The sequence below is a fragment of the Maniola jurtina genome, chromosome 28 (genome assembly GCF_905333055.1).
Source record: "Maniola jurtina chromosome 28, ilManJurt1.1, whole genome shotgun sequence".
Lineage (NCBI taxonomy): Eukaryota > Metazoa > Arthropoda > Insecta > Lepidoptera > Nymphalidae > Maniola > Maniola jurtina.
In genome coordinates this window covers 2,819,734-2,842,452 of record NC_060056.1, presented here as the reverse complement: position 1 = coordinate 2,842,452, position 22,719 = coordinate 2,819,734, and the positions used below count along the sequence as shown (strand labels likewise).

The window sequence follows — 22,719 nt, the reverse complement described above, 5'->3', positions numbered from 1 at the left end:
TGTGCTAATCCAGGGTATAATCTATCTCCATTCTAAATTTCAGCCCAATCCATCCAGTAGTTTTTGCGTGAAGGAGTAACAAACATACACATACACACACATACAAACTTTCTCCTTTATAATATTAGTGTGAATCTAGATATTTTATACTTACACTTGTCTTTAAGCGTCGCGCGATCTCACTTATGGCTACTTTTTGTTGATGCAGATTGACTATTTCTGCTCTCTGCAATATCGTTAAATTATTCATATTTATATTTTAACGTAGAAGAAACACAAAGTCACGTAAAAACGAAGTAGGCCGTAATCTCACTGAATTGCGTCTTAAGGATACACTTCCCCGAACAAACGTATTGCGCCTATTATTCTACTCTTCGTAGTTCTATATCTATAATTAAGCCATAATATCGATTTATCTTACCATTGTCAATGCCCTAAAATAATAAATATAATAAGATCATATTTATTTTGAAAGTTCTTGAAAAATTTCAAGCTAAATTTCGAGGCAATTTCGGGCGAAAAAATTCATGTAAGTAACTACAAAATTGGAAAACTATTGGCTAAATGGCAAACTTTACTTAATAATAATAATTTCAAATGGCTTTAGTTTGTTAATTAATTTGGAAAAAACAAACGTAATACCAAACGTTGATTAGTTTTGTTCACAAATCACGCATCTCGCTCTTGAGTATGTCCCGCCCATAAATACTGATTGCAATAGCATGCTTTTGCGCTCGACTTAGGACGACCGTGGAAAGCACTCTTAAGTATGCGCAATAAATAAGCCATCTTAAGTATGCTCGTGGAAAAAGCACATTATACAATCGAAGATTATGTAAATGATAAAGCATGGATTTGACTCGCTCGAGCAATGCGCGGGGCTGCAATTGCTTGTATAGTCTGGCATTATTGTAAATTGAACAGTTGAAAAGAGCAACCGCCGAGTTTCTTGCTGGTTATTCTCTGTAGGAACGGCATTCCAAACCAGTGGTAAATTATTTTGGCGATTCAAAAGCACTTGTAAAAGCCAACTTGAAAAAAAAAACCAATTATTTTCTATTCTATTCATCATTTAGCTTAGTTTTATAAGTATAGAATGTAACTGCTATACTCACCTTATTTAGTCGATCCGAACCGAGTCCATATGAAAAAGGACCCCGGATGGGTTCGAAACTAGTCGGGCTTACATCGACTAAATAGAATAGAATAAAATAGAAACATTTTTATTCAAGTAGAAGTAAATTATACGTGAGTATAGCCATTACATTCTAAATTTAAAATTGAAATCACTCACGATTTTTAAACATTAAAATACATAACATGTTTATGTGTATGTTTATGTTTGAGTCTACACAGACCGTAAAATAGACTCTACAATGCACAATTTTTTTTTTTAAAGAATATTAGCCATGTTAAATGACTAATATTCCCCTTTCCTCTCCAACTAAGCGTCAGGCTTGTGCTAGGAGTAGGCACGACAATAGTGCAACGGGCGGGGTTTGAACCGTCGACCTTTCGGTTTTCAGTCCACTCCTTTACCGGTTGAGCTATTGAGGCTCTCGTATTTGCTTGTATTAGTGTTAATTGGGGGTAGTTTACTTCTTATTCTGAATCAGCGAAATGGATATATGTATCTCGTAACTCATTCCAGCTTTATGTATATTATTATGCGCGTGCGTTAGAATTACGTCGTCGATAATATCTAAAACACTCACACATACTTATGTATCAGTGTGCCCTGGAAACCTAACTCTTTTGCTGTGTGTACAAGAAATAACTCTATTTACTTTTATGATTTTTATTTTAATGAATTTTGAGGATTTTGTAATTTCATGTAAGTAATATAAAGTAAGTATAGTTGAAAGATCAAATATTCATACACCATTAATTTATTGGTAGAATTTAAAGGCACGAACGGACAGACAGACAACGAAGTGATCCTATAAAGGTTCCGTTTTTCCTTTTGAGTTACAGAACCTTAAAAAAATGATTTTTTGTTCTTGTTAAAAAAAAAGATTACCCATCCAGCTTTCCTATCTTCTTGGTTAAATTCTAGAGGGTCAGGCAAGGAGGTCTCCTCTACTTCGACCTCGACGGCTTCTTCTTTGATCTCTTGCGCACATTCTTCCACTCTACTTAACTTCTCACTCTCTTGCTCCTCCTCTGCCTCCTCTGCATCCTCTGCCTCCTCTGCCTCTGATTTTTTGTATTCTCCTATTAATATTGCGGATAGGTTGGACAGGCTTTCGCAGTTTCGATTCTGAAACAAGATAAAATTGAAAACTAAAACCCTGATCCTGGGTTCCGTTTTTCCTTTTGAGGTACACGGAACCCTAAAATCGTACAGCGCTGGTGTTCAGCCGGAACCCTAGTTTGGGTCCCGCCACTGAATTCTTCGCTGCTCTACTATTCATCTAAATTAACTATCTTCTGAAGACTACACTTGCCTGTCTAAGTCTTTATCACACTAATATTATAAAGGAGAAAATTTGTGTGTGTGAATTTGTGTGTGTGTATGTGTGTGTGTGCATGTGTGTGTGTGTGTGTTACTCCTTCAGGCAAAACTACTGGACGGATTGGGCTGAAATTTAGAATGGAGATAGATTATACCGTGGATTAGCACATAGGCTACTTTTTATCCCGGAAAATCAAAGAGTTCCCGCGGGAATTTAAAAAATCTCCATCCACGCGAACGAAGTTACTGGCATCAGCTAGTAGGTGAATAAAAGTTGAAAACTAAAACCTGACTGCGATCGTCTTAATAACACTTCAATATCAGAGTAAAATTGTTTGTCTGTCGTTTGGTGTATTTTAATGTTGTTGTACATTAAACCCATGAATTCAAATTTTTCTCCTCTTTCATTTGACACCCCACTCGATACCCCCCAATAGCAAAAAATTTTTTTTGGAGACCTCCACTATTTTTTGATGTAACATCCATTAGGTCAATTATTTTCGTATGAAATAATCTATGTCACCCGGACCTTTACAACGAATCAATTGACACCTCATTCATCAAAATCGGCCCAGTAGTTTAGGTATTACGGTAGAACACACAGAATTTGGATACAAACATACATACATACATACTTACATACATAGACTGCTAAAATCATAACCCTTCATTTTGGTTTTCCTGCAGTCGGGTAAAAATCCATGCTTCCATATTAATAAATGCGAAAGTGTGTCTGTCTGTCTATTAGTCTTTCACGGCCCATCCGTTCAACCGATTTTGACGAAATTTGGTAAAGAGATAGTTAGATTAAGTAATTGAATTTCGAAGTGAAATCGAAACAAGTGTAAATTAAAAATTCATAACACCCCAGACAAGTGCCTTAAGGTTACAGTAACTAGAAAAGAGCTGATAACTTTCAAACGGCTGAACCGATTTTCTTGTCATAGCTAAGAACACTCTCGATCAAGCCAGCCACCTTTCAAACAAAAAAAAAAACGAAATTAAAATCGGTTCATTACTTTAGGAGCTACGATGCCACAGACAGATACACTGATCAAACTTATAACACCCCTCATTTTGGGTCGGGGTTTAAAAACTATACCTGGTTGGTCTCGAACGCGTTGTTAGCTCTCCGCACTTTGTCCTGGAAACGGTCTATCCTGCGCAACTCAGCGTGGCACTCCCAACACGCCAGTATTTGGTACATGAAACTTGGTATGGTGGTGTTCTGCAAAAAAAAACAATAGGCATTTTACTTTTCTTTTTTTTTAGGGTTCCGTACCTCAAAAGGAAAACGGAACCCGTATAGGATCACTTTGTTGTCTGTCTGTCTGTCAAGAAACCTATAGGGTACTTCCCGTTGACCTAGAATCATGAAAGGCAGGTAGATAGGTCTTAAAGCACAAGTAAAGGAAAAAAATCCGAAAACCGCAAATATGTAATTACATAAAAACAAAACAATCAAAATGTTTTTTCAACAAATAATTTACTAACCATAAAAATCATAGCACAAGTAAAGGAATAAATCTTAAAACCATGAATTTGTGGTTACACACAGAAAAAAAAATGTGTTTTAATTCTCAAAGTAAGATAACTATACCAAGTGGGGTATCATATGAAAGGGCTTTACTTGTACATTCTAAAATAGATTTTGATTTATTTTTATGCATAATAGTTTTTGATTTATCGTGCAAAATGTCGGAAAAATTACCCGAGTACGGAACGCTCCGTGCGCGAGTTTGGCTCGCACTTGGCCGGTTTTTTCTCTCTCTTTCTACCCCTGTTGCCTTGCATTGGTAATGTCTCTTTCCCACTCACCTGGAAGTTTTTCTCAAACAGCAGTTTCCAATATAAAGACGCGTATTCGCCCAACTCCTGCATTCTCCTGTCGACGCTCTAGCAGAGACGACACTGGTTCTTCTCTTTATTCTTTTATCTCTCTTTCTACCCCTATTTCCTGGTACTAGTAATGTTTCTTTCCCACTCACCTGGAAGTTTTTCTTAAACAGCAGTTTTCAATATAAAGGCGCGTATTCGCCCAACTCCTGCATTCTCCTGTCGACGCTCTAGCAGAGACGACACTGGTTCTTCTCTTTATTCTTTTATCTCTCTCTCTCTCTCTCTCTTTCTACCCCTATTGGCTTGTACTAGTAATATCTCTTTCCCACTCACCTGGAAGTTGTTCTCAAACAGCAGTTTCCTATACAAAAGCGCGTATTCGCCCAACTCCTGCATTCTCCTGCCGACGCTCAGGCAGAGACGACACTGGTTCTTCTCTTCTTCAGTTATTTCTTCCTTTATTAATATGACCTCTTCCAATGCTATCTTCTGGAAATGCAATAAATTAATTCTTATTATTAGAAAAAAACCTGGTCAAGTGTGAATTGGACCCACACACAGAGTTCCACTATGATAACGACAGTTCTTACAAGAAATGCCAGCCAGGTAACCTCCCAGTGCGCCTGGATGCTGCTGGTCCCTTTAGGATGCGTCCGAGGGGAAGAGCAGTGTTCGGGCCGGTGCGCCCCGGTAACATGGCTAATAATAATTTCTCTTCGGAGATATTGTTGGCTATGGCTAATGACCTGGCAGGGGGGAGGTTTCTCCGCGTGTCCCTCTGACTAGCAGAGGGCACAGTGGACGAAGCGTAGGACGGGACGCGGGCGACGTGCGCGCCCGTAGGGTCCCAGGGTCGGGGGACGCACTGCGTTGGTGCGGCCCGGAGGTTGGTGAGGGGACCTCGCGAGTAGGTCCCCGGTGAGAGTCTGCCTCGGCAGACGTCGCTGGCTGGGTTGCGGTTGTTTGCTTCGGCGTTCCCGTGACCCAGTTGCCAGGCGACGCGCAGTAGCGCCGCTGGGGTTTAGTGGGTATTCCAGTCGCCTCTCGGCCGGCGAGTCCCACATACCCTCCCTCAGCTGGCTGGCTGCCTTACGGCTGGCTGGCTAGCTTCCGGGGGGGATGCGTAAAGGCATTCCCCAGCGTCAACAAAAAAAAAAGAAATCTCAAACCAGTATTATTATTGCAAGTTAATTCCGTACAGCGTCATCTTGATGTGATTTAGTAAACTAATTACATAATTTCAGAAACACAAATCTTTTTTTTACCCTACAACGGCAAACCTGAAAGGAATGATTCTAGCAGTCTATGTATGCATGTATGTATGTATCCAGATTCTGTGTGTTCCACCGTAGTGCCTAAACTACTGAGCCGATTTTGATGAATGAGGTGTCAATCGATTCGTTATCATGGTCTGGGTGACATAGGCTAGAACACATACGAATACAAACCAACATAGACTGTTATAGCTTAAAATTTAAAAACCCCCGACACAAAAACCTCTATAAGAAAACTAGAAAAGAGCTGATAACTTTCAAATGGCTGAACCGATTTTCTTGGATTATAGCTAAGAACACTCGATCAAGATACCTTTCAAACAGAATAAGCCTAAATTAAAATCGGTTTAATCGTTTAGGAGCTACGATGCCACAGACATACACAGATACACACGTCAAACTTATAACACCCCTCTTTTTGGATTGGGGGTTAAAAATCATAACCCTTCGTTTTGGCTTTGCAGTAGTGGGGTAAGTGTAAACTTTTCCATACCTTATTTTCACAGGCCATGGAATATTTGGAAGGTTGGTACGGTAGTTGTTCGTGCCTGGAAGTGGTAGGTTGGTATTGTACTCCTTCAGCCGTGGAAGTGGAAGTTTGGTACTTGATCTCTCCAAATGTGGAAGTGGAAGGTTGGATTGGAGTGGTAGAAGATTGCAGTTCCTCAGTGGAAGGTTGTTGCGTTGCGCCTGCGCTTTCAGTTTGATTGAACACCAACTGTAATGAAAGAGGAATTATTAAAATTAAAGAATTGGCCAAGTGCGAGTCGGACTCGCGCACCGAGGGTTCCGTACTCGAGTATTTTTTCCGATAACTCAAAAACTATTATGCATAAAAATAAATGAAAATCTGTTTCAGAATGCACAGGTAAAGCCCTTTCATATGATACCCCACTTGGTATAGTTATCTTACTTTGAAAATTGAAACACATCTTAATTTTTCTTTAATGATGTAACCACAAATTCACGGTTTTCGAATTTTTTCCTTTACTTGTACTATAAGACCTACCTATTTGCCAAATTTCATGATTCTAGGGTCAATAGGAAGTACCCTATAGGTTTTCTTGACAGACACGACAGACAGATAGTAAAGTGCTCCTAAAAGGGTTCCGTTTTCCTTTTGAAGTACGGAACCCTAATTAAAAATTTGCCCAAGTGCGAGTCAGACTCACACAAGAAGGATTCCGTACCATTACAAGAAATAACACTTTGTATATACTTTATTGCACCACAAATAACAGGTTACACAAAAAAAAACTTAAAATGTTGGTACAAAAAGTTTCATCTTTTTGACGTGACAACGTCTTATAATTCGATAGAGCCGGCTGCACGCACGAAAAACATGACTCATACGGCGTTACCTCGCTCTGAGGCGTTCCATCTAAGGCTTGAAGTGCAAGCGAGAGCGCGAAACGAGCGACAAAGAAGCACAATCGGCCTTTGTTGTCACGTTCAACTATCGTCAGTAAACCGACTTTACAGACAACCAATTTTTTTTTTTCTTCATAATGATTCCAAAACGGTGTGTGCAGTATGCTTCAGATATTGTGCTGAAATATTTAACTAGAAGCCAATCAGCTTTGATAGTTCTAATAAGTACAAGTGATTTTGTAAAGTGGTGATAATAAGAAAAAAGAATATCCGGCCGAGTTTGTTGTGGGCTCTTCTCAGACTTGGGCGCGTTTGGAACCCTCGTAGCTTTAGGTTTAAGTTACGTATTTAATTATCACCACTATATCGTACAAATTTAACAATTGCGACTATCAAAAGCAGTACAATTGTACCTAATTTGAATAAGCCTCAATAGTTTAACGGTTATAGGAGCCAACTGAAATCCGAAAGGTCGCTGTTTCAAACCCCACCCGTTGCACTATTGTCGTACCCACTCCTAGCACAAGCTTCACGCTTAGTTGGAGGGGAAAGGGAATGTTAGTAATTTGAATAAATGATTTTGACTTTGACTTTGACTTCAGGATGTAAGTACTTACCTTCCTCGCTTTCCTTCCGTGCTTATGCAACTTATTTTCTACCAAACGCCTTCGAATAGTCCGTGCAGAGATCGCTGAAGGGTTGTTCTCCCCAAAATATTCTTTTCTTATCTCGTTAGACCCTTTGAACGGATATTGTTTTGCCAGACGAACGATATTCTCATCATCTTGATGAGATGTCTTTCTCGGTTTTGGTACGTGCGGTATATTGGAAGTCGTTTGGTAAGTGTCAAAATGCCTGACAGCATTGAAAACCATCGTTTTCGAGCATTGCAAATGATCAGCTATTTTTTTATAGGACCAATTCTTTTCATGAAGCTTGTAGTGAAACACGCATGGCTGATTCAATACTGACTTTATTGAGTACCCACATATTAATATATATTTCATTATACCTACATACACCACATCTCCCTTCTTATATAATAATGTGCCACTGGCATATAATAAGTCTATGAATTACAGGGTAGGTACATGATAAACAGAATACATAAGATTTTAAAATTACTTCAAACACAATGGGTATAAACTTCTACCTCATTCTAAGATCTATACATATTTATTTTACTTATTCCTACCACACCTTTCCCTTTTTTTTTTTTTATATGACATCTACTTATAATATATTAACACTTATTTATTAATTCCTAATTAATGACAATTAATATAAAAAATATATTATAAGAAGTGGGTACTTAGTATTAACTTAGTATTAAAGTATAAAATACTTGAACTAGACGTTTTCATTTTGTAATCTTGCCAGGAGGTTCGCCCTTTTTCTGGTCACCACACCTGAGCCAGTAGGCTTTATAGGTGTGGGACCACCAGTTTTGGTATTTTGAGGCGAACCTTCTTTATCATCCGTTGATACCAGATTGGATGCTTGTGTTTTGATATTGTCGCCATCAGTACCCGCATCAGGCTGAGCTGTGCGCGCTACGAGGTGACGACGCGTGCGACGACACACACGGCCGGCGTCGTCTCGCACGAAATAGGAACGCGGCTCCGGTGCGCGTGCTACCACTGAAACTGGCTTGCGCCTTACTCCATCTGCAAGAATCACCCTTTCGCCAGCTGACAAATGCCTGAGCGGAGTCGCATGTTTATCAAAATGTTGTTTTATATCCTTCTGATGTTTTAACACGGCATTGTAGTTAGCGTCATTATCAACTTTTTCTTTCAATAACCTATGATTTATAGGCAACTTTGTGTTAAGACGTCTACCCATGAGAATTTGTGCCGGAGAGTCTATACCATCACGCGGCGTCGTCCTATAATTCAGTAAACTAACATAAAAATCTTGACCGGAGTCGATACATTTTTTGAGCAATTGTTTAATCGTTTTTACTGTGCGTTCGCTTTTCCCATTCGACTGTGGATAGTGGGGCGATGACGTCACGTGACGGACTTCCCATTCGGACATAAATTTCTCAAATTCACGTGAGCTATAGGCAGTCGAGTTGTCCGTTATGAGTTCTAGAGGAATGCCGTGGCGTGCAAATTGCTCTCTCAAAAAATTTACCACCGATGTGCTACTCAAATTTTTAATCATTCCTACTTCTACATAGTTCGAGAAATAATCTATTAGAATAATATAATGTTTCTTCTTGTATTCAAATATGTCTGAACCTAACTTTTGCCACGGTATATTCGGTACGTAATGCTGGTGCAGAGGCGCTCGTCGCGGAGTCGGCGCATGCAGCGCGCACGCGTCGCATCCCCGCACGGCGCGCTCGACGTCGCGGGCCATGCCGGGCCAGAACATGACGTCGCGCGCCCGCCGCTTGCAGCGATCTATACCTAAATGTCCCTCGTGTACTCTGTCCAGCATTAACCTGCGTAAGCTTTGAGGTATATACAGTACATCGTCTTTAAAAATCAACCCATGCGCGTATTGCAGTACATTTCTATATTGCCAAAATAATCGAAGATTTTCATTAACATTCTTTTTATGTGTCGGCCAACCATTGAGTATATATGAAATCAGTGATTTGCTTTCAGCATCGCTAGCGATATGCTTTTTAACGAGCTCTAATTTTTCGTCACTAAAACGCACGTTTTCAATTAAGAAACACGTTTGCGATTCGATTTGAGCACTTATACGATCGTTCATTAAATCCGGTAACGCGGCTCGCGACAGAGTATCTGCTATGTACATGTATTTTCCGGGCGTGTACACGACTTTCAAATCGTACCCTTGTATACGCATCATCATACGTTGTAACCGGATAGGAACCGACGCTAGAGACTTGCCGCACAGAGCTTCCAGAGGCTTGTGATCCGATTGCACCGTTATATCTCGCCTACCAAATAAATACTGACGAAATCTCTCGACGGCAAACACGATCGCGAGCATTTCCTTTTCTATCTGAGCGTAGCGCGCCTGTGTGTCGGTGAGCGTAAGCGACGCGAACTCAACCGGCCGGCCCGCCTGCAGCAGCACCGCGCCCAGCGCGTGTGCGCTCGCGTCCACCGACACCACCACCGGCAGCTCCGTGGAGTATAACGCTAACACTGGTGCCGACGATAATTTTTTCTTTAAAATATCTACTGCTTCCGAGTGCTTAGAGTACCATGCCCACTCGGAGTCCTTTTTTAATAAACTTCTTAATACCGCAACGGATTCTGAATAATTCGGAATAAATTTTGATAAATAGTTCACCATCCCAAGGAATCTTTCTAAACCTTTCCTGTCGCTAGGATAAGGCATATCTAATATTGCTCTTACCTTACTGTCGTCGGGTTGCATTCCATTACTATTAAACTTATGACCTAAGAAAACTATCTCTTGCACGCCGAACTTACATTTATCAAAATTATATTTTATACCGATATCCTTTGACCTCTGTAGTAAGCGCTCGAGTCTCGTGTCGTGTTCTTCTTTCGTACGCCCCCATACAATAATATCATCAATGAAGGAATCTGTTCCTTCTAAGTCCTCTAGATGTTGTTTCATTTTAGCGTGAAAGACTTCCGATGCACAATTAATACCGAACGGTAAACGCAAAAATTGATACCTACCGAACGGCGTTCCAAATGTACAAAGGTCAGCGCTCGCATCGTCTAACTCGATCATCCAAAAAGAAGATCTCGCATCTAAAACGCTAAAATATTTTGCGTCACGCAACTTAACGGCCAACTCGGTTACGGTCGGTAAACTATAGTGTGCGCGTCGAATAGCGCGGTTCAAAGGTCGCGGATCCAAGCAAAGACGGATTTCTCCATTCTTTTTAGCAACTACAACAATAGCGTTCACCCAGTCTGTTGGGTGAGACACCTTTCTTATCACACCCAATGTTTCCATTCTACATAGCTCTGAATATAATTTATCACGTAGCCCGAGAGGAATTTTACGCGGAGGAATTATAACTGGTTCAATATTATTATTTATGGAAATTGAGTATTTACTAGGCAATTTGCCTAAGCCACTAAATAAATCTGAGTATTTACTTTGGTATTTAGAAAATTCAACCGCATTCACTCTGCTTATCAGCCCCAATGCTATGCAACCGTTCAATCCAAGTATATTTTGACAATTTAAATCGGCCACTACAAACACTAAGTTGTGATTTTTATTCTCATGCGACAATACCAAATCACCAGCACCCAATATAGGTATCTCATTACCCGTAAAAGATTGTACACGCTTAGTAAACGGTTTAAGTATATCTAATGAAAAACCTAGTCTTAAAAAATCACTTTTAGACATCACATTCAGCATAGACCCTGTATCTAATTTAATCTGAATTCGCTTACCATTACATACAAAGGTTTGAAACCATTCCTTACAAGATTTATCATTTTTAACTTCACTTATCACCATATTCACGTAAAACGTTTCATCATCAGAGCTGTCGACACTCACGTTTAACACTTTTTTGCCCCTACATTTCTTTGATTTAGCAAAATGCCCACGTCCATTACACACAAAACAAGAAGCACTTCGCGCAGGACAGGAATCATCTCCTGCGCAGCGATCATTCGCACAGGAAACACAGACGGGCGGTGTGGCGGCGCGGCGCGCTCCCCAAGAAGCGCGCGGGCCGCCCGCGCCGAGTCGCCCGGCGGCGCGCCGCCGCCCGGCGGCGCCGCCACCTCGCGGCCCTCCGCCGCCTCGACCGGACTCCTTCCATATCGCGTCCACTGACGCCTCAGACGTGGACGCCTCGATGAGTCGACTTTCTTCCTTTGACATCTCGGCAGCTTCACATATCTGTACGGCCTTGGCCAAGGTCAGATCCTCCGTGCGCAGTAGCCGATCGCGTACCGTATTATTGGATATTCCACAGACTATACGATCGCGTATCAAGCTATCTCTGAGCTGTGCGAATTCACAATATTGACTAAGAACCCTCAGCGCGGTCACGTACTGATCGATGGTTTCCGATGAATCCTGGGAACGCGTGAAGAACTTGAATCTCGCTAGGGTTACGTTCGGCTTCGTGCCGAAATGCTCATCAAATTTCTTCAATAGGCACTCGATGTCATCTTCGCTTTCACCTTTGTCATAGGTAAACGTAGTGTATACGTCGTAGCCAGCAGGGCCTATGAGATTGATCAGCAGGCTAGCCTGCACGTCAGCAGGCTCCTTCGCCACTCCGGATGCCTTTAGGAATACATGAAATTGTTTGCGCCACGTACGCCACGCGTCAGCTCGCGAGGCAGGGCCGCCTTCCACAACTAATTCCGCCGGAGGACGCGCGTGTTCCATACCGCGATTCATTAATTTACACTATTAATGACCAATTACGCAGTATTTACTTTAACTAACGAACTTTTTCCATAAAATAACTAAAACCCGCTGCCACCATGTAGTGAAACACGCATGGCTGATTCAATACTGACTTTATTGAGTACCCACATATTAATATATATTTCATTATACCTACATACACCACAAAGTTTTATTATGATTTCCCTTTTAGATTTGTCACAAGTTTTATTTTTACCCATTATTATGTTTATCACACTATTAATATTATAAAGGCGAAAGTTTGTGAGTTTGTGTGTATGTGTGTGTGACTGTATGTTTGTTACTCCTTCACGCAAAAACCACTGGACGGATTGGGCTGAAGAACGGAGATAGATTATACCCTGGTTTTTTTTTTCTCTCGTCTGACTTTAAAAATATTAGCCAATGTCAAGTTTGTAGTTATTTGTAACAAGTTAGGGAAACTATTCAAGTATGGACCCCGTCTGTGCCGGCGCTCGCCGACACACGCACGGCACCCCCTTAGAGCGCTTTCCAGTCAGTTTTAACGAAAAAAAAACACTCCGAAAAGGCAGAGCACGCCCGCCAGCTAACACCAACACAGACGAAGTCCTACCCTGGATTAGCACATAGGCAACTTTTTATCCCTAAAAATCAAACCCTCCAGAAGGGTGTGTATTTGAGGATATCCTGAAAAATAAAAATAAATTGGACATGTCAGCAATATTAAAAAATTAGGCATATTAACCCTGCCCAGCTTACTCATTTTAAATGTAGCCATTTATGTGGCGCAACATAAAGATGAGTTTGCGGACAGGGGGAGTAAGCGCCTATTTAACCTTCGATATCCTAATCGCCTGATGGTGAAGTATCACAGGCTTGAGAAAGCCTCGCGAACAGTGTTTGGCATGGGTCCCGAGGTATATAATCGGATCCCCCACGTCATAAGAAATGCGCTAAACATTAACATTTTTAAACGAAAAATGAAAAGCTGGCTTGTCGAGGAGTCTTTCTATAGTTATAATGAATTCTTACTTAGAAAGATTGAAGACAAAATTGATTATTAATATTTATTATTGTATTTTATTCTATCTTTATAAGAAAAAATATTGTGACATTTTATTATAAAAATAATTTGAATTATTGGATTGACATATAATGTATATTATCAAGAATAAATGACTATGACTATTATTTGTCTAAACTAGTATTAGGTAGCTACATTGATAAAATAAGAGCTTTTAACAGGGCTCTCTCCGTCACTCATTTCATACAATCGTAGTTCCAATTTCATTTGAATATTAAGCAACCAAAGTCCATGAAATTTTGCAGACATATTCTAGAAACTAATATCTGTGTCTGTGGTGTTTTAGATTTTTCTAAAAATATGTAGTTTTAAAATTACAGGGGCTCAAAGATTTGTATGAAAATTTTTAAGACCGCATAACTTTGAAACCAAATATTTTAACAGAAATCTGGAAAACCACAGACATAGATATTAGTTTCTAAAATATGTCTGCAAAATTTCATGGACTTAGGTTGCTTACTATTCAAATGAAATTGGAACTACGATTGTATGAAATGAGTGACGGAGAGAGCCCTCTTAAGACCAGGCCTAAAACTATTGATAGACAAAGGGTGAAAGGATACATTTTAATGATGCATGAAGCGGATGCATGGTTTGTTTATTCATTATAAGAAACCTTTAAGAAACTAGGGAAATATTCAAACCAAATTATGTGTGTTGGAAATCAGCTTTCATACACAGTAACATAGGTATTCATAGTTCCGTGAACACACCCCTACAAATGATAAATGCGATTCTGTGACAATAATGACTGAAATCAGATAGGCACTTTTTAATGGTTAATGGTTTAACGTAAAAATTTGAAACGTACAATTTATCGTTAAATCCATGAGCTTAGCTTATATATCAAATTTCGTAAGATTATCATCACGCGAACCAGAATTATGAGGGGGGGTCAAAACAGCGCGAAATGTTTCTTGTAAATATACTTACTGCGCGCTTAGGCCGGAACTGCCTGACGCACTCGGTGCGTCTCGATGTAGATGGCTCTTGCTCAGTTTTTCCTTGTATGTTTTCGGTAGCTTCAGTGCGATATTTTTTATTATTTCTACTATAAGTTTTGACAGTATTATCCAATCTGTAATTATATGAATAGACTAGCTGATGCCCGCAGCTTCGCCTGCGTGGATTGGTCAGATTCCCTGCAGCATCAGGATTGAGGAGTTGGATTCCAAATTTTTTATGAAACAATGTCGCAAAGTTCCTCTATCGATTAAGAAAGAAATGACGCAAATCGGTTCAGAAATCTCGGAGATTTCGGTGTACATAGGTAGAAAAACACAACTCCCTTTTTGAAAGTCGGTTAAAAAAGTAGCCTATGTTACACCCTGGTCAATCCTCTACTTGTCTGTGAAAATCCCGTCAAAATCGGTTCAGCCGTTCCAAAGATTAGCCTTTTCAAACAGACAGACAGACAAAAATTTTAAAAACGTGTGATTCAGTGTTGGTATCGTTCAAATAACCATATGAGCTTAATATGAGGTAGTTATTTCGAAATTACAGACAGACACTCCAATTTTATTTATTAGTAAGTATAGATGTAATGTAATTTCAATGAACAAACAACAAATTATTTATATATAAGTACCTATGTATTATGGATCAATTACTATTATTTGAAGATTATTCATGTTCCACTTACACAAAACTTCCAGGGATAGGATTGTTATCTGTTTTCTTTTTTTTGTGCCACACTTCACTACGACTGCAAATAAGAGGTTATGTTTTCAAAAAAATAAAGCAGATAACTAGATATCAATTATAGCAAAATATTTATGATGTAAGCATTGTAAATAACTTATAATAATTCCATTTCGAATAAGTATTTGAAGTGCAATTATTATTAGGTTCGTGCACTTACCTTTTGCTTTCTCCATGATATCTTTTCATTTGTCCAAGAACTCGTTTGCGACTTTTCCGGGGGCCAGAGTATTGGTGATTCAGATAATCTTTGCGTGAAGTTCGTGGCTCCATAATTTATTTTTGTTGCATGAACAAGCAACAATACAATAAAAATACTCACTTATAAATCACTTGTTTATCACAAACACTAGAGGTACAACCGCGTCGCGCAATTCATAATAGAGCTGTAGCGAACCGTATGTATTCGTTACTGAGTAACGGGTGCGCCATCTAGTACCGAGTACCGAAACGTTACTCACAAATGCATCTCGTTACTCGCACTTTTCGTCGTATGACCGTTCCTACACTGTTTCGGTTCACGCAAGTACCGTAGATACATGTATTGAAACGTTTGCTAACCGTATGTTTTACGCGCAGGCGCGCTCATTCGGTGAATTTAAAAACGTACGTTACGAAGGCCGATGTTTGTTTAGTTTATTGTTAAAATTTTAAAAACGTATGATTCTGTTATGGTATCGTTCAAATAACCATTGGGCTTGATAATGAGACAGTTATTTCGAAATTACAGACAGACACTTTAATTTTATTTATTAGTATAGATATTTAACATAAGCTCAAACTCAAGGTTAAAATTTTTAATATTTTAGTAGATTCCGTCAACAGTTCACTTGTAGTTCTATATTTATTAAATCAAACTAAATTGAGAATAACATATACACATGTCTGGTTCAAAATACGGAAAAGTGAGAAATTGCACCTTACGCAGCTTTGTATGTTTTCTACAAATTACGAATGTTGCGACGCGGACGCCGCGACATCATACTGTCGTACGCAATACGACTCGATTCGTTCATCTTACGTGGTATCAAAAGTAACGAGTAACGATACGATAGTAACGAGTCCTAATTGTTATAGTAACGAATGCATACGGGTACGCTCGTTTTCGTTACTTTTACACCTCTAATTCATAATACGTCATACGACTTACGAGGGTTACCATCTCTAAATAGGTTTTTGCCTAGATACTGCGCGGTGCGCCATACACCCCGAGCTTTTTTTTTTTATTTTTATTTTATTCATTATAAATACCTCAGTATGATTTTAAGGCTACATTAATGAAATAATAGTAATAAAAGTATATAGGTTGACGTAAAATTTGGTTTCGGTAAAATCGTTTAAAAAGTTTTACAACTACTCATGCTACTAAAAGCAAGTATACCTATTTATCATAATAATAGGCTTAGTATATTACTGCGTTATAGTTCATGATTTCAAACTTTTATGGAATTTTTCCCTAAATTCTTAGGAAATTCTTACATTTGGCATCACCTGACCGGGACGCATCGAAAGCTAATCATGAAGCTAACAGTTTTAACCATCGATGGTTTTAACACAGTAATGTTGTTTTAAATGAAGTTCAGAATATTTTCTCTATTTTTTCTTATATTTTTTAATATATTCCACAAAATCATCGCTGGGTACAATCTAAAAAGTTTACGAATAAATCTTATTGTAGTCCCGGTACCTTAAATACCGACATTCTGAGCTGAAATTGTGGCTTCTTTGATCGGGTTTCACATACAACGAAAAAATCGTGCGGTTATTGTTAGTAAAAGAAAACACCGCCCGTTCGTCACTGCGGCACAGTCGCGACTGTCTGCATGTCGAGCGCCTGCCGACATCGAGGTATAGCTCGCGTTTCGTCCGTTTGTATGAAGTTGGAATACTGAATACATAATATTACCGTGGTTTTAATTTTGCGTCAAACGCAAAACGAAGAACGGCAACAGCGCTTGCCAACTTACTATCAGCGAACTGGCAACGCAGCATCTACTTCCACGAAAGCAGCGGAAATGCACACTACTAAAACGTATGTAGCGTACGACACTATCGCCTTCTACTCAGACATTGACAAAAATTAGTAAAAATTCGATCTCATTTAGCTATTAATCTATTGTTTTCTTCAGATAAATATATTTTAGCGCAAATAAAGATCTGAATAAGTGCCAACTGATGTGATTTCAGTATGAAATTATGCCCTAAATGTCCACAAATGGAAAAATAAATTAGTATGGAAATCGAACCACCTTAAATGATTACTGATTAATGCCTTTCTTTCTTTATTTTTAAAAAGAATACTATAGCCATGCTAATCATGACACTCCCCTTTACTCTCCAACTAAGCGTAAAGCTTGTGCCAGGAGTGGGTACGACAATAGTGCAACGGGTGGGGTTTGAACCGCCGACCTTGCGGAATTAAATCCGCTCCTCAACCGTTGAGCTATCGAGGCTCAAGCTCAAGGCTAGTTTAGAGAAAGAAAACAGAATCGGGAATGACTACCTAATTTAGAATTGCAATCGCTGCTCTATACAAGTGTAAATTAAAAATTTATAACACCCCCGACAAGTGAAGGTTACAGTAACTAGAAAAGACCGAAAAGACCTGATAACTTTCAAACGGCTGAACCGATTTTCTTGCACTATTCCGCGCCTACGATCCAAAGTATCAGAGTTTTCCAAAACATCATTTTCAACATCGATGTATACAAATAAATAATTATGTATCAAGGCAACGTCCATCTTGACAGCTTGACATTTGTCAATTGACATAATATTATGAACCTAACGGTTATGTAACCTTCTTTTCTACAAGAAAACTAGAAAAGAGCTGATAACTCTTAAACGGCTGAACCAATTTTTTTAGATTATAGCAGCTAAGAACACTCTCGATCAAGCCACCTTTCAAACAAAAAAAACTAAATTAAAATCGGTTCATTCGTTTAGGCGCTACGATGCCACAGACAGATACACAGATACACACGTCAAACTTATAACACCCCTCTTTTTGGGTCGGGGGTTAAAAATAACAGCTCTCAGTGCAATGCCCGGCCGAGTCAGCCGAGTCGGGCATCCATTACGACGTATGCGACGTTGCCGCTCTTCTACGCAGATTACGTGAACGTTGAGTATTGACGATGATAGGGGAGCTCGTCCGCGGCCCCACTCCCTAGCCGCCTAGCGTATTCTCATTTCTCAGTTTAAAATTTTAAGAGGGCTCTCTCCGTCACTCGTTTCATACAATCGTAGTTCCAATTTCATTTGAATATTAAGCAACCAAAGTCCATGAAATGCAGACATATTCTAGAAACTAATATCTATGTCTGTGGTTTTCCAGATTTCTGTTAAAATATTCGATTTCAAAGTTACGCGGTCTTAAAAATTTTCATACAAATCTTTGAGCCCCTGTAATTCTAAAACTACATATTTTTAGAAAAATCTAAAACACCACAGACACAGATACTTATTAGTTTCTAGAATATGTCTGCAAAATTTCATGGACTTTGGTTGCTTAATATTCAAATGAAATTGGAACTACGATTGTATGAAACGAGTGACGGAGAGAGCCCTGTTAAAGGTGAACGCACATTTATCCGAGCCGAACGCGTCGAACGAAACGAATTTTAGAATTCTGTATATGAAATCTCATGTAACCTCGCGCGCTTCCGATTCGGAAGATTCGACGCGGGGAGGAGTGCGAGGTTTCAGGTACAAAATTCTAAAATTCGTTTCGTCCGACGCGTTCGGCTCGGATAAATGTGCGTTCACCTTTACGATGTTAGCTGTGTGACTGTGTCGTATTTGGGACTTCGTCTGTGTTGGTGTTAGCTGGCGGTCGTGCTCTGCCTAGTGCCTTTTTGGAGTGTTTTTTTTTGTTAAAACTGACTGGAAAGCGCTCTAGGGGGGTGCCGTGCGTGTGTCGGCGAGCAGAGCGCCGGCACAGACGGGGTCCATACTTGTATAGTTTAACTAACTTGTTACAAATAACTACAAACTTGACGTTGGCTAATCTTTGTAAAGCCAGACGAGAGAGGTGTCGTATTTGTTGAGGGATTAACAAGGACGGATTAACGGAACACACAATTTTTATTTTTAGGCAGGTATTTTCACCGGACGAGAGATCAGGAGCATGACGGACAGCTGCTATACTAGAGCAACTATCCATACTAGTCCATCTATACTAATATTATAAATGCGAAAGTGTGTCTGTCTATCTGTCTGCTACCTTTCACGGCCCAACAGTTTAACCGATTCTGACTATCCCGGGGACGGACATAGGCTACTTTTAAAGTCAAAGTCAAGATCATTTATTCAAAGTAGGTACAATTGTACTCCTTTTGATGGTCGAAATTGTTAAACTTGTACGATATTGTGGTGATAATTAATTACGTTACTTAAAACTAAAGCTACGAGGGTTCCAAACCGGATTTTTATCCTGGAAAATCAAAGAGTTCCCACGGGTTTCCTAAAAACCCATCCGCTTAAACGATTTGAAATTGAAAATGAATGGAATTTGGAACCCAGGTAGCTTACGTCCCTGTAATTGACATCGGCGTTTTATCCCGGAAAATCAAACAGTACCCACGGGATCTTTAAAAACCTAAATCCATGCGGACGAAGTCGCGGGCATCCTCTAGTAATATATGTATAACTCACGAAATCGGAGAGGTCGCTCGGATCGTCTATGAGGCCATCGCTGTCGCTGTCCGCTTCGTCTGTCGCGGCGCGCGACGCGTCAGTCGCGGCGGGTATCACTATCGGTTGGTTGACCTACGACAAAAAATAAAATTAGAACGAAACTTCCAAACCTCAAAAATCCTAGCCAAGGCTAGGTTTTCCCGGAACTTTAGGTATTTGCAGGCTTCCCTACGCTCCCAAAAATTCTCGCGTACGTAGTTAAATACGTGCTGTGCGGATATTTAGCGTAGCTAGAGCGCAGTGACAAGCACTTATACTGGTCACAGTATATCATCATCATCATCATCATCATCATCAGCCTGTGGACGTCCACTGCTGGACATAGGCCTTCCCTATAGAGCGCCACCACACCCGGTTCTCAGCCTTCCTCATCCAGCCACTTCCCGCCAGCCGCTTTATATCGTCCGTCCATCGTGCTGGAGGGCAGAGTATAATATACCTACAAGTGTAAATTAAAAATTTATAACACCCCCGACAAGTGAAGGTTACAGTAACTAGAAAAGAGCTGGTAACTTTCAAACGGCTGAATCGATTTTCTGGATTATAGCTAAGAACACTCTCGATCAAGCCACCTTTCAAAGAAAAAAACTAAATTAAAATCGGTTCATTAGTTTAGGTGCTACGATGCCACAGACAGATACACAGATACATAGATACACAGATACACACGTCAAACTTATAACACCCCACTTTTTGATTTTGTAAATATATCAAAAATTTCGCGCTCGCTTCGCTCGCGCTTTTATTGTATATTACTTGATACCCAGAACTTCATCCACGTGGATTTACATTTTCGAAAATCCCTTGGGAATTCTTTGTTTATTCGGGATAAAAAACATAAGAAAAGTAGATAAAGGTGCTTTAAAACATAAAATTTTGTAATGGTTGAGCTCGTTTATCTTTTTTTTTTAACTTTTTTATAAACAAAAAAAATTGCACTTGCTGCGCCCGCACTCCTATTTCGTATTGGAATCCATCTGGCTGTCAAATTGAAAGGTAAAATTAAAAGCCAAAGTAGGCTCAGTAATTATTAAAGCGTTTATCCTGAAAGTGAAAAATCTCTTTATTTGACTTAACTGTATACAATCATTTTAATAATATAAATATAATGTGCCAATTAACATTACTGGCACGCCTATTTTCGGATAAGCATCTTTTATCACCTTCCGGTACCATTTTTTCGTGTAGTACATATCAGATTCTAAAAAATGGGCAGAACAAACGACATGAGAACGATTGGGCTTAAAAAAATCATCTCTTTGGCGAGCTATAATTTTCCGCCACTTTTCTCCAATGATCTCATTCACAGGGAATCTGAAATTAATATATTAAGTTATTTATGTTATGGAGCGACTACGCCTGTCTGCCTGGCTGTCTGTCACAGCTAGCCAGTCAGTGGACAGAAAACAAACAAACTTAGTTTTACGGCCATAAATATAAGCGTACCAAAGGTCTCAATTTATTTCCAAATAGGGACCCGCCCCGACTTCTTGGATTTCAAAACACTGGACATTGTGGGAGTGGACGTTATAGGACACTAGACACTTTATAGCATAATTACTAGACATTCTAGGACATTAGATATTGAGCGGCTTAGACTACGAAGTCTTCAGTTTGATAAAAATCCATATTGAATTCTTAAAAATACTCGTTCACTTAAAAAAAAAAAAACAAAAAAAAAAAATCTACTCATTACATACTCATTACATTAGAAAAGAGCTGATAACTTTTAAACGGCTAAACCAATTTTTTTGGATTATAGCTAAGAACACTCTCGATCAAGCCACCTTTCAAACAAAAAAAAAAGTACTTAAATTAAAATCGGTTCATTCGTTTAGGCGCTACGATGCCACAGACACATACACAGATACACAGATACACACGTCAAACTTATAACACCCCTCTTTTTGGGTCGGGGGTTAGTAAAATAAAACAAGGTTACTTACTTGATTAAAATACTTAACGATTTTCATTGATGGAAGCGCAGTAGGTTTCGTATATCTGTATCCTTTATTTGTTAGTATAAAATCGACTTCTAAAAAATGTTCAGAGCATATCGTGCTTGATTTGGTTGGCATCCAATTAACTCTACCCGTTGTATCTATCCATTTCTCTTTGATGCTTGCATCTTTGGGAAACCTTAAAAATATTTAAAACTAGCTGATGCCCGCAGCTTCACCCGCGTGGATTGGTCAGATCCCCTGCAGCATCAGGATTGAGGAGTTGGACTCCAAATTTTTTATGAAACAATGTCGCAAAGTTCCTCTATCGATTAAAAAAGAAATGACGCAAATCGGTTCAGAAATCTCGGAGATTTGGGTGTACATAGGTAGAAAAACACAACTCCCTTTTTGAAAGTCGGTTAAAAAAGTAGCCTATGTTACTCTCTGGTCAATTCTCTACTTGTCTGTAAAAATCCCGTCAAAATCGGTTCAGCCGTTCCCCAGATTAGCCTTTTCAAACAGACAGACAGACAGACAGACAAAATTTTAAAAACGTGTGATTCAGTTTTAGTATCGTTCAAATAACCATACCTATGACCTTAATATGCGGTAATTATTTCGAAATTACAGACAGACACTCCAATTTTATTTATTAGTAGTATAGATATATTAGTATAATAATAGATAATAGATGAAGGTTAGAGGAACTACTGATGTTTATTTAGTGATCAATGCAAAGTCTCACTCATTAATAAATTATAATTATTACTTTACTATTTATTTCCTTGTACCGATATAATCGATTAATTCAATATTCGACTTGGCCACATCACTACTTGAGCCAAGTACTATTGAGAATGTTCTATTGAATAGAATCAATCCAAAATAAACTTTATCTTAATGATTTAAGGTTGATTTTGACTAACCGTTCTATTAAATATTAGTAAATTGAAATAAATTAAGATTTATTAGAAAACAATGAAAATCCCACTTACCGATGATACGAAACACCTCCATTTTTAA

The 22,719-nt window shown here is 39.2% G+C and overlaps 1 protein-coding gene and 1 long non-coding RNA gene across 9 annotated transcripts in view; one reads left to right on the top strand and one right to left on the bottom strand.

The window, feature by feature from the left end:
- The window catches only part of LOC123879742, a 48,399-nt gene that overhangs the window by 7,995 nt on the left and 17,685 nt on the right, over positions 1 to 22,719 (bottom strand). For 3 of the 8 annotated variants that reach the window (XM_045927648.1, XM_045927649.1, XM_045927650.1), the window contains exons 4-9: positions 19,712 to 19,825; positions 6,062 to 6,286; positions 4,628 to 4,783; positions 3,558 to 3,683; positions 2,021 to 2,260; positions 155 to 226 (exon numbers count right to left, since the gene is read on the bottom strand). In XM_045927648.1, the coding sequence (XP_045783604.1) occupies positions 155 to 226; positions 2,021 to 2,260; positions 3,558 to 3,683; positions 4,628 to 4,783; positions 6,062 to 6,286; positions 19,712 to 19,825 (933 nt within the window). Of the gene's footprint in view, positions 1 to 154; positions 227 to 2,020; positions 2,261 to 3,557; positions 3,684 to 4,627; positions 4,784 to 6,061; positions 6,287 to 7,556; positions 7,875 to 12,458; positions 12,475 to 14,287; positions 14,433 to 14,996; positions 15,060 to 15,215; positions 15,592 to 16,214; positions 16,234 to 19,711; positions 19,826 to 22,719 lie in introns of those variants that run through there. The other 5 variants (XM_045927647.1, XM_045927651.1, XM_045927653.1 and 2 more) reach the window with 5 other exon arrangements.
- LOC123879746 lies at positions 2,946 to 21,809 on the top strand. The gene is made up of 3 exons (XR_006799063.1): positions 2,946 to 2,957; positions 8,242 to 8,243; positions 21,677 to 21,809. It is a non-coding gene; the product is annotated as an uncharacterized LOC123879746 (long non-coding RNA).